General features: G+C 32.5%; 2 protein-coding genes across 4 annotated transcripts in view; one reads left to right on the plus strand and one right to left on the minus strand.

Moving 5' to 3' along the window:
• The window catches only part of LOC136026470 (protein MON2 homolog), a 483,967-nt gene that overhangs the window by 120,560 nt on the left and 350,890 nt on the right, over positions 1 to 12,517 (plus strand). The window lies entirely within an intron of this gene.
• Positions 1 to 12,517, minus strand: part of LOC136026472 (calcium-dependent secretion activator-like) — a 122,519-nt gene that overhangs the window by 3,101 nt on the left and 106,901 nt on the right. The window contains exon 10 of one of the 2 annotated variants that reach the window (XR_010617294.1): positions 3,889 to 4,242. Coding sequence is in view for 1 of the 2 variants with exons in the window: in XM_065703082.1 (XP_065559154.1) it covers positions 4,054 to 4,242 (189 nt within the window). In the remaining variant the exon portion in view is untranslated. Of the gene's footprint in view, positions 1 to 912; positions 4,243 to 12,517 lie in introns of those variants that run through there. The other variant, XM_065703082.1, reaches the window with a different exon arrangement.

The following is a 12,517-nucleotide window of genomic DNA, read 5'->3' on the forward strand; positions in this document are numbered from 1 at the left end:
CAACTGGAATCACATGTCTCTGACATGAACGTGACGGCAAATTTTTTTCGAGCAAACGTGAGAAACGCTTATGCACTGCATAATTAACTTTCGAAAATATTTTTGAATAATGTTCGATCCAAGATGGACGAGGTATAATATCACTGGCTGTTCCTGTACATTTAACAAACTACTTTGATAATGGGTTACTTTTTATAAACATTTGAGCCTAAAGGCATTAAATATTTTGATGTTTGATAACCAAGTTCAAAAAAGGCATTAAATATTTTGATGTTTGATAACCAAGTTCAAAACTGTTGATATTGTAAAAACTATCCGTCCAACGCTTCGGCATGGCTCAACAGAACTGAATAGGGGGAGTTAATATCTTAGTTTTTGTAAGTAAAATTAAGTAAATTTAATAATGTAAGTAAATTTCAAATTACATTGAAACTAAAATTAAGAAAATCAGTTATTTTTTTAATTCAATATTTTTAATGTAATTTTGAATACTAAAACCAATGTATTCGACGCGTTTGTACTTGATAACTGTAACAATTAAATATTTTTCAAAGTTACAACTTGATCAATACAATCACTACTGGAAAAAAAAAGATAATAAAAAAAACGAAAAAAAACGTATCCGTTCAGAGGGAAAATACAATAATTCCCAGAATTCCCTTCAGGAGAAACATTTATGATTATAGTGGCTTCATATATCAGCTTATGGGTACTCTTGCAATGAGGACAAAAATTGATGGCACATTTTTACCGAAATTACCCCCTTATTAAGTTGTTTTCCTTGTGTTTTCTATAATTATACGAACTTCCTTGTGTACTAATAACTGCACAAATTACTAATAAACAAGTACATATTTAGGATCACCATAAAAAGCTGATTCTTTGATTGAATTTTATTAATACTTAGGCTTTTATACTTTCGTTATTGAAAAGGATCATTATTTAACAACCATTCATTACTATGAAAAATTAGGTGTTTTTTTTTTTACTCCACTCAAATTATATAGAATTTTTTGTGGAAACCTGGAAAAGGGTCACTCAGTCACAAACTAAAGCTTATATCTTCCTTATTAAGGGTAAAAACCTATTGTCAGGTAGCCAACAATGGGGCAGTATACATTTTCTATGGTTTTTCCCTATTCAGCTCTTTTTCTTATGGTTTCCTTATAATTACTTTGTAGTCCCAAATCTCTGGGGGGGAGAATGGACCCCCTTCCCCCTCTTGCCTTTCACACTGTTGTATAATCAAGCGGAGGACAAAATCTAGTAGCACTCCTCCATCGGTGACGGCTAGGACCCCCCCCCACTCCAGCCACAAAAAAAAACAAGACACATCAGTGCTAACCATGCAAAAAGTGATTTTCCTCTTTTCTTAGGGTGAAGGGCTGTAACTTTCCTGGATTTTATAGGATTTTCGAAATTGTGCATTTTTTTTCAAATTGTATTTATTTTTTTTTTCAAAATTCAAATTGTGCAGTTTTCATTTAAACCTGAAGACATTTCCTATGATTTTTAGGCTGTCTTAAAAAAATCACGTATATTTTCCCAACAAACTTTGCCATTAAGATATTTGACACCATAGAACAAGCTTCAAATGGCATTTTTTTCGCACTTGACATTTTTTTTATTTCAAAAAGCATTTTTAAATATTTGGCTACCATGAGCAGTGGTTCACCCTTCAATAGGTTGCCTTTACTCGGGCAGCCATGTAAGCGGCCAAGGATAACACATGACACATTCTGCGAGATCCTGGGACCATTTCACCACTGAACACAGGTGTATTTTCAGTGACGGAGGAAGAAAACCACGTTTTGCGAAATTGCACATATTACCAAAGACAACTTGTTTTCGCATTCAAGGTATTATTTTACATGTAACAATCTACATATCCCACTTAAGTCTTTTTGAAAGTTCAGCCGACGCAACTCTTCAACTTTTCAAATTCCAAATCTTAATCAAGACTTTTATTTCTAAATTTTTTGAAAACAACAACAAAGGAATAAACTTCTTGGGCATTCTTTCTTTCTAAATTTCTTTTCCATCCACCCAATATTTTTAATCAAGAAAATAATACACTGATTCCTGAGGAACAGCCATGTATATTAAATAGGCTCCAGATCCTTTTGGAATTTGAGCCAGTGATAATCAACTAACTGAATATGTATGGAATTTATTGTATTCTGGGTGGGGGTTAATTCACAATGGGGATTTTAGTATTAAAACTAATTTTTTTGCACATGTTTTTCCGACTCTGTATGTGTAACCAAATTAAATATATAACCAAAATAAACCAAAATAATTATATAACCCACGTGAAACTTATAATCAAAATATATAACGAAAATAAATAATCCATTTAAATTTAGGGTAGAGGACAACTTTATTTAGTCCGTGATGTGGAGAGCATGGCGTATAAAAAAAAAATACTTGTGTTTACCGATTAAGTATAAGCAATATCTTTTATTTAGCAATATTGGCAATATGTGATTAAGCAATATCTTGTATTTAGATTTATGGACTCGATTCTCCAATGAAGGGAAATGCTGAACTGAGGGGATTTTTCTTTAGCGTTTCCGTCTAGGAGAATTTTTTCGGGTGCAAGGGGTGAATTTTACAAGGGAGAAATTTTTTTGAATTAGCTTTCTTTTGAAATCGCAGAAACAGGCGACGGCTAAGCTACTCCAAGAATAAATGAAACCCAAAACGCACAAAATTAAAATATATAACTCGAAATAGAAATAACTTCCGACATAAAGATAACAAAAACTGATATAGATATAAATCCTAAAATGAGTATAAATTAAAAAGAATACTAAAGTCAAACTTAAAACGAAAAGGAATTAGAACAAACAGAAGTTTGGCTACTCCCCTCACTCATTCGTAAATCTTCAAAAGGTTATTGTTCCATCTGCTCTTTAATGACAACCAAATACATTTTAATAATTTTTTTTGTTAATCATAAAAAAAAGAATTGAGAAATAAAATCTCCAGTGGCTGGGATTTACAATTATCTATTTAATTATCTATCTATTGAAATAATTTCTTATCTATCTATATAATTATTATCCATCTATTGAATAATTATCTACTGAAAGTTCAGTTTATTTTCATTAGTTTTCCATTATATCTTGATTATTATAGTGATTTGGTTTTATTAAAAAAGCAAAGCTTCCTATTTCAAGCCTAATAGTCTATATTTTCTTGCAAACAATCAAGTATGACACAGAAGCGATACAATTTATTTACAAAATGACAGTTAAGCTCCTAATCTTCGAGCTCAAAAGATTAAATGGTAGGTTTTATATTATTTTATAATAATATAAAATAATCTCCGAGCCCAAAAAGTTAAATGGTAGATTTTATATTATTTTATAATAATATAAAATAACCTCCAAACCCAAAAGGTTAAATCGTAGATTTTATATTATTTTATATTCATATAAAATAACCTCCGAGTCCAATAGGTTAAATGGTAGATTTTGTATTATTTTCTAGTAATATAAAATAAACTCCGAGCCCAAAAGGTTAAAAGGTAGATTTTATATTATTTTATATTTATATAAAATAACCTCCGAGTCTAATAGGTTAAATGGTAGATTTTATATTATTTTCTAGTAATATAATATAAACTCCGAGCCCAAAAGGTTAAATGGTAGATTTTATATTATTTTATATTTATATAAAATAACCTCAGAGTCCAATAGGTTAAATGGTAGATTTTATATTATTTTCTAGTAATATAAAATAAACTCCGAGCCCAAAAGGTTAGATGGTAGATTTTATATGATTTTCTAATCAGCGTCATCATTGAAAAGAATTAAGTCTTAGAAACAAGATGAAATGCTATTCAGAAACCTCTTCAATTGTATTTTAGATAAGAGTTGGCACCTTTGTCAAGCTCTGCATCCTGTAAGGATCGTCCAAGCGTAGAAACAGCTTGCAACACAAAAGTAGCTTCAACAACCCTGTGTGTTGGCAGTGGGCACGTTCCACCCAGCCTAACATCATGCACATAACGTTTAAGCACGTCCTGGAATCGGTGTAAAAGTGCTGTTACTGCAAGTCGATTAGCTGCTGTTTCATCTTCACCGTTGATAGCTTCGCCGTTGGGATGGTTTTGTTGACTCTCGCTGTCACCATTTGAGAAATTAAAGTCGGCCAAACCACTGAGGGAAAGTTGAAGAAGTGTTTCGAAACATATTTTAGCAAAACCTTCACGAATTCTGACGCTATTCCCACAATCTAAAAGATATATTAAAATCAGATTAACACTGCTTGATTAACGTGAAGTGTTGCGGTTCTGATTAACGTGCTGCGGTTCTTTGATTAACGTGAAGAACAACTAGGTTTTGCTCTTTTACCACCGGTTAAACAAAATCAAAAGTCAGAAATTTGAAATAGCATATCCCAAAATGATCTTTTTGAGACCAAAATGGTCTCAAAATGTGTTTTTAATCAAAATTATATTTACTCTCTACTTTCATACACCTAGTCAATATTATTACTTTAAAACTCCACGCGTACACACTAATGCTACTTTAATTTGCTTTAAATCATAACACAAATCATTTGTTTTCGATATATTTTAATTCTTGTATATCCCCAAGTGATTTCCCCAAGGCAACCAAGTGCTAAAAGGCACATGGGGCTTTGGAGGAGTCTCTAGCCACCTTCAGTTTTCCCATACTACCGATTGAAAATCCTTGCATGATTTTGATTTAAGCAAGAACCAACACTTATATGGGTCTTCTTTGGTGATCTAGTCACCATAAATTAAAAATAATTCTATTAGAAATGCAAATTATGAAACACTTTGAAATACTCTTTAAATGCTAAAAAATAATTTGTAATACTAATAAAAATTATTAATAATACTTGCATGATTCAGTTCAGGAATTTTTAAAATACCCACTTTTCAGAAAAAGAAAGGTTTGGTAAAAGTAGGGTCTTTTTTGGAGGGGGGGGAACTATCCAATTTTGGCTTCCCCGATTTTAAACAAAAAGTTTTTTAGACAAAGCAATGATAAAAGTTATTCAACCAAAGATTATGAAAACCGAAACTGGGACTAACAGAAATTATGGAGCACCAATGAACCAGAAAAAGATTAATTATTAAAATTATTTTAGGAATATGTGACCAGCGCCATCTACTTGGTTACCAACACCGTGGGTTTATCCATGCTTACATGGATTTTTCGACCTCTATTATGAATATTGGAAGTGCCATGGATTTACTTTAAGAAACATAGATTTTACGTGAAGTAATAGATTTTTCCAACTTATTTCCTACAAGATAAAATGGCTTTCATTTTGAAATAGCAAAAAATATTCTTCTATGGGCCAAAATGGGTTCACATAGAATCACAGATGCCTTCGCCAGTGCAGTGAAGGAAAGTGGAAAGTTCGAAACTTAAAGGTTTCAATATCAGCATGCAATTTTTTTCAACTATGCCTAAAAACAATAACAAAAAATGTGTCCCTACTATTGCCCCTGATAAGTAAAATCGGAAATCATCCGAATAGGAGAACCATACTGGTTCAATATCGTCCTCTGGGTTCTCTACAGAAGAGACACTGAGAAAATGGAAGATATCTTAAGAGATTAAGAAAAAGCTTTCAGTACACATTTACCCAAGTGCTTCATAGATCTGTCAAAATTTAGGATGTATTTGAAGTCGTCAACATAATCTATCACGGCTTAATTCTTTTTTTTTCTGTAGCTTAGCTCAAAATCCCTATGCTAAACCTATTGTAAAAATAGTTTATTGTACTTTGAAGAATACCGAACGATTTTCCTATGTTTATCTAATGAGAAAAAACTAAACGACAAAGGACGAAGTTAAAATGAGCTCGGAAACTCAGTTAATCACTTAACAAAATCGGGAGATTAACAAAAAAAAAGGAACGAATGGCTTATAAGGAAACTTGGAGATATACTTCCTTCAGCACCTAAAAGTAAAAAAAAAAAAAAAAAACGCCTTTGGCAGTGCGATATGCCATAGTCAATCAGCAGTGAAAAGGAAGGGTAGAACCGTTTTAATGGACCAGTGGTTACTCTTAGTCCACAGAGATGCGGTGCCGAAATAATAAATGCGTTTCTCTTTTCAAAAAGAAGTTTCCTGGTCGAATCTCAGTTCACGACGACGGCGACGCCAGACGTGTTGAGAAATTCCACATATCTGGCAACTCAGAGGACACAGGATCTTGAATCATTAAAGAGAAAAAAAAAATAAGCGTTTCGATTATATGAGTGTTTTCCATAACGAGGATATATTTGCTGAAAGGTGGCATCACAAGCGATGCAAAACGTCGCGAGGGGCATATTTGGTTTCCCTTTGAAAATACGCTTGCCATGGACAAGCAATAGTTTTTTTTCTTACACCTGCCATGTATTTATTTTTCTTGAACTGGTGGAAACCCTTGCCATCTATAACAGTAGTAAAAATATATATAAGGACTGAACTTTTTTTCAGCTGCACATTTAATCAGTCGATCATAATTGGTTTTGTCCTCGAGGCAAAAGTGATGTTCAGAAATTGTGGCTTTTGGTTTTTATATATTTCTTTTTCCAATGTTCTTCTTAGAAAAGAGAATAGATAACATATAGGAAAAGAAAATCAAGCTCCTTTTCGAGAAAAGGAACAACCAGCCTCATCTCAACCAATCCTCTTCCAAATCATAGCACCAACACAAAACTTGATCAAAAACTGTTGGTAACTGACAAGAGTCGAAACTGACGCTAATGTCAACAAGACTTTCAATGCCATTTTTTTACTACAACAATGAGAATACTTTACTTAATTTGTTTAATTGGTAAAATTAGTGTAGTAATAAGTGTCTGATCTCTTTTCCTAACAGAGAAAGGATTATAAAGCTTAAAAGACGGGAAAAGGACTAAAAAAAACTCATTTCAACAATTTCGGCATTTTCATCAGTTTCTTCCGTTCCAACAATGAAAAAGAACAAATGCTATTTTTGCCAAAAGTTTGAAAATGCTATTTTGAGAGAAAACAGAAACCCAGCATCAAGCCAAGTATAAAAGCCTAAACTTTAGAAATCTATTTTTATTTTCTTCTTTACTATGGGCATTTATTTGAATTTCCTTTACTCAATCTTTATTTATCCTTTAATCCTATTTTATTCTTTACTATTGGCGTTTACTGCACTCGGTATTTATTTTATTCTATACTCTTGGTATTTATTGGTATTTACTTTACTCTGTATTCATTTTACTCTTAGTCTTTATATTTATTGTTATTTACTCTACTTAATATTCATTTTATTCTTTACTCTTGGTATTTATTACTTTACCTGACATTTATTTTAATCTTTACTCTTGTTTTATTCTTTATAATTGATTTATATTTAGCAAACAAAACTAGTTCTTTCAAATGGCAAAATTGGTACAATTGTAAGGACCTCTTTTTAAACTATCCTAAATTCTACAACTTCATCCAGTCTTAACTGTTTTGTTACCCAGGAAAGAGCTTATAAACAAAATACTGAAACTTACAGATTAGATTCGTAGAAACTCAAAAGTAATTGAATTAAAAATTAAAATCAATTTTTTTTCTTTTAATATTTCTCCTTGTTAACGCTTTACAGTCAGTAACACCTTAGAACCATTTACGAGAGGCCAATTAGGCTTTCTCTACTAGGGAGGCCTAGTGACCCCTATTGGGAAAGCCTAAACAATCCTAATAACCCCAATTTGGAAAGCCTAAAAACCCCTATTAGGAAAGCTTAAGTAACCCTTTTAGGAAAGCGCAAAAATTACTTTATTTTTAGTTTGTCATTTTCTCTCCGATCGGAAAAAAAATTGCGCAATTAGGCACTAAATAAGAAATTTATAATTTTACATATTTTTTAACTAATCTCATAAATTAGGTCAATTGTCCTCATTGCTTACATTAGCCTAAATAGATGTATTAAAAAAAGAAGCTATTTTATTCATTTTGAAAAATCCCGTTTACGAATTAAGATATAAAAAACAAAATGTAAAAGATTCAAAACCAGATTTCCTCCCTCACTCAAAGGACTACTACAATCATCGTACCATTGGACTGAAAAATGGAAAAAAAAAATAAAAGAAAATTTCTGTAAATGCTGCATATTAGACTTTCAAGGTAAGAAAAAAGAAAATGGCCTCGTTTGCATTATTAAGTGTTAATCAAAGAAGGCCAAGTGTTTCAATCGATCTACATGTTTATAAGGTTTTATCGATATATTTTTCAACATCAATATTATACTAATATCGGTATTGAATTGAATTAGGTTTCAAAAGATTGGATCTACATTTGTATTTAAAGAAAAATTACCAAAGGCTAACGACTGGACAGATCCTCGGTTGAGCAATTTCGTTAGTGATAATAAGAAGTGAGGGAGAAAACTTGTTGGATTCTTCAGTATTTCTTCCTTGAGCAACAATATAATTTTGCAGTCAGCAGCATAATCAGTGTTAAAGCTGGGTCAACACTGGTTGAGCTTACAGTCATGCCACTGATCCCCGTTCGAAACCAAATAACGAAAAACACCAAAATTAGAATCTCTTCTTCACATTCATTAGAGTCTTCAAAGACAAAGGATTTCAAGTCCTGTCAAACACTCGGCTAGGACGACTCAAAAGTAATATTGCTCTTGTGTTATGGAATTCATTGAGGGAAGATTGATGGGGTGAGGAGGCTTGTCATTATTCATTCGAATAAGCATGTTCTTGATTTAATTATTTTATCTCTTTTACTTGTTTTAGACAACTCCCAATATCTTTCCATCTCCCACTACATACAAAGAACTTTAAAATAGTTATAACAATACTTTAAGATGATGGATACATTCGATGTATTTACTAATAAATTAAACAGAATTTTCCTGTATTTAACGGTAGATTTGACCCTATCCAACACTGTTCTTTTCAGTTACGTTCACTTTTTATTACAATGATAATGATGTGCAACTCTCTCCCCCCCCCCAATAAAAAAGGTAACTCCCTCTTAATAGCTGATGCTCATTGATAAAATTTGTTTAAACTATAGAACCTATAAAATATATACGGTACGGTGGCAAGATCTCAAACTAAATTATTAAATCAATTTTCCTACCTGCCCGATTTAATAAAACAGGACAACACTAAAAATCTAAAATAAAATGACACGCGGTTGCGATGTTTATTTCTCTCAAAGGTAAACAACTAGAATTTGTTTACAAAAAAAAAAAAATCTAAAGAGTTCCTATTGCCAATAATGCTGAAACTGGAAAGGGTATTTAATATTTTTTTATTGTGAAATTTCCAGTGTCATGAATTGGCCTAGAATTAAATAGCTAATATCATTATGTTGTCAGCTATCATTAGTGTCATATTAACATAACTTTCATTACATGTCATATTGTCATTATATTTCTGCCATAAGAAAAATATATAAATTGTCAGATCCACTGGATAAGCAATCTTTAATAACGGTTCATTTTTACAGACTAAATATCCAAACAGACTGGTATTTGATCACGATACAGTATTCTGAGGGATGGATGGGGAGACTTTTTTAATGCTGGAAATGATGGGGATATAAGGACCCTTGGAAGTGATGGATATCTGGGGGATGGGGAGCTACTGAGGATCCTTAAATTGACGTTTTCTAGATAGTGGCAATAGCCAGTTTTATTGTAAAGGGTTTAAAAGCTCTTAAATAGAAAGTTTCTAAATACTTGTATCTGCTCATTTATTATGCTTATTTGTATCGATTTTTTTATATTGATTTACCAACCAATCAAAAAACAATACCTAAACGAATAGAAATTATGTGAACAATGAAGCAGAACTTGAAAATCAATTACCGAATAGAAGAGTGGAAAAAAGAATAGAAATGTAATGGAATGCATCGGCTTAGCTTCAAATTTGGGGATCGTATCTGCATCTTGGTAGAATTCCAAAGTAATTCCTATTTTATTTTGCTGACAGCATTGAACAGAAGAATTGAATAGAATAGAAAATTAGATAACAGAATTGAAAAGAAAAGAATAGAAACAGATTAGAAACATGGGATGTATTACTTCCCCTCAAACCCTTCAAAAGTCTAGAGTGTCTTTTGTCATTTACTAAAAATCAAACAAATAGTTTAGATTGAAAATTTAATTTAGCGTTTTTTAAGAACTTGAGAGAGATAGATTTATAAGGATTTGCCACATATCAGACAAATTGACGTAAGGTGACTTAATTAGTCTTACAAATACACAGATGAGTTTGAGCCGCGGTTTGTTTTTTTAGTCTTAAAACAATAAAAGAAAACTCTTCAATGATTCTAGTTTTCAGTTGTCTACAGGTCGATTTCCCAACTTGCACTCATCAAAGCCCCAGGGCTCCATAAAGTTTCTTATGGGACCTCCTCCCAAGAAGAAGGAGTTGCAATAAAATAATTAGGAGAAATACCATCTCTTGCCACAAGTTATCTATTCTAAAAAATTTCACCGGGATAAATAGGTTGAAAAATATTGATTCGCTGGATTTGATCCCTTTTTGACAATGCATACCGTGGTAAATAGCTTAAATAAACAAAATTCAATAGAAAAACTGACAAAGGTCATAATTGACCTTTGAGCCAAAAAAAGTAAAAGCTTACGAATCAGGAAAAAAAATTGTTCTTAGCTTATGGGTAGCTATTCTTCTAAGGTTATGGGTAGTTCTACCCGAAAGTAATCATCGTCACTGTTATTACGCTGTATACACTCGAGGCCTATTTTCAGTATAAGTAAGAGTGCTTCTGATGCTATCAGCCACAAAGAATGTGAAGGGTGAAACAGTTTTTAAATAAACGGTATATCACAAATAACCATAACAAAAAAAAACAAACTAAAATAGAAGTTATTACTTGCACACAAACAGAGATGCCGTCATTGACAAATCACCACCAAACTGGCATTTTCTTGTAATTTACGAAAGTGATTTATGGTGATTTTCCTTCAAGTAGCATTTACCGAAGGCATGTCCGGCGGAACAATTTGATACTAACAGAGATATATCATTAGCACACGTTTCGGATGGCATTTAGTCAATGTATGAACTAAATTATTTTTTTGTTAAATATTGACAATATATCATCATTTCATAACGAATTGTTTCAGTACTTTATTTTTGAATCTTTCTAATTATACAATTTTTTCTGATACTAGCTATATTCCCATCTACTAAATGAGGCAAGTCACAAATTAGATCTCTCGCTTGGTATAGAAACCATAACCCTATTCATTTTTTCCTGTTAATGATCGAGGTGAGCTTGTAACTGCGACTGAAATGAATACTTATTTCGCCTAACTTACAGATTTAATCCTCTTTTGTCGATGTTATTCAACCTTAACATGACACAAAAAGAAAGAAATACCAAGAGATACAAAAACTGAGGCATGACGAACAACCCATTCTGATTCTGCGTTTCAACTAGGAAGAAACTTTCTGAACTTTGATTTAATTAGATACACTAACCTAACATCCCTGATATTTAGAAGGCTTTTCTAGAAGGTCACACTCAAGTGGCCAAAGACACATCTTACACATCACTCTTTTTTTTATCAAATTCCAGATTTCTGAATTTTACCTACGAAGGTTCTCTGAATTTCGGAGGTTTCAAAACCTCCGAAATTATGGACAGAATTGACGAACGTGAGATTGATTTTGGTATGGATTACATATTTTCATAAGTTCTTGATCTTAACCACGAAAATGGACATGGAAGAAAGCCTGTTTCCCCTTTTTCACTTTATAGCCCATCTGTAAACAATTGGCAAATAATAAAATTTGCCACCTATAGCGTTATCTCCGCGTGCGAATTTACTGAACCTATCGACAATTTTGAACAAAATGTATGTCTCTAAATTTTGGGTATATTTCTTGAGGGGTCACAGCAAAATGGTTAGCATTTGCAAGACAGGTAGCAGCATAAATGACCACGGGAGGGGTCTGGCTGCCCGGCAATCGTTACCGGCACTTAGAAGAACATTATAACTTTCAATTTCCAATCTAGTATGCCCCCCCCCCTGAGTTCCAAAAGTTATCACTTTGATACGATGTGGACGAGAACAAAAACAAATAAACAAATAATAAATAGAAGACATATAGCTCTTTCCTTAGGCAGCGCTACTAAGCTGTCTCTTATTGGAATAAATACTATTTTTCACTTATATCTTGAGATCCTCCATGGTACCAACTGTACCTTTATCCTTGGCTTTAGGGGTGACCATCTCTGTATACGATAAAAAATAAAAAATAAAGATTCAATACTCCGACACAATCTCAAATGTTTATGTTCATCACCGTTGCTGTAGCATCAAGCCCAGTCATGATTGTCAAACATAGAAGACTGCGATGACTTGGACACGTCCTAAGAAGACCCATTGACCGCATCATTAAGCAAGTACTTTTACCTGCTCCTTTACCAGATTTGCAAAGACGTCCTGGAGTTCGATTGAAGACATCCTGGATATATATATATATATATATATATATATATATATATATATATATATATAT

The sequence above is a fragment of the Artemia franciscana genome, chromosome 4 (assembly GCF_032884065.1).
Source record: "Artemia franciscana chromosome 4, ASM3288406v1, whole genome shotgun sequence".
Lineage (NCBI taxonomy): Eukaryota > Metazoa > Arthropoda > Branchiopoda > Anostraca > Artemiidae > Artemia > Artemia franciscana.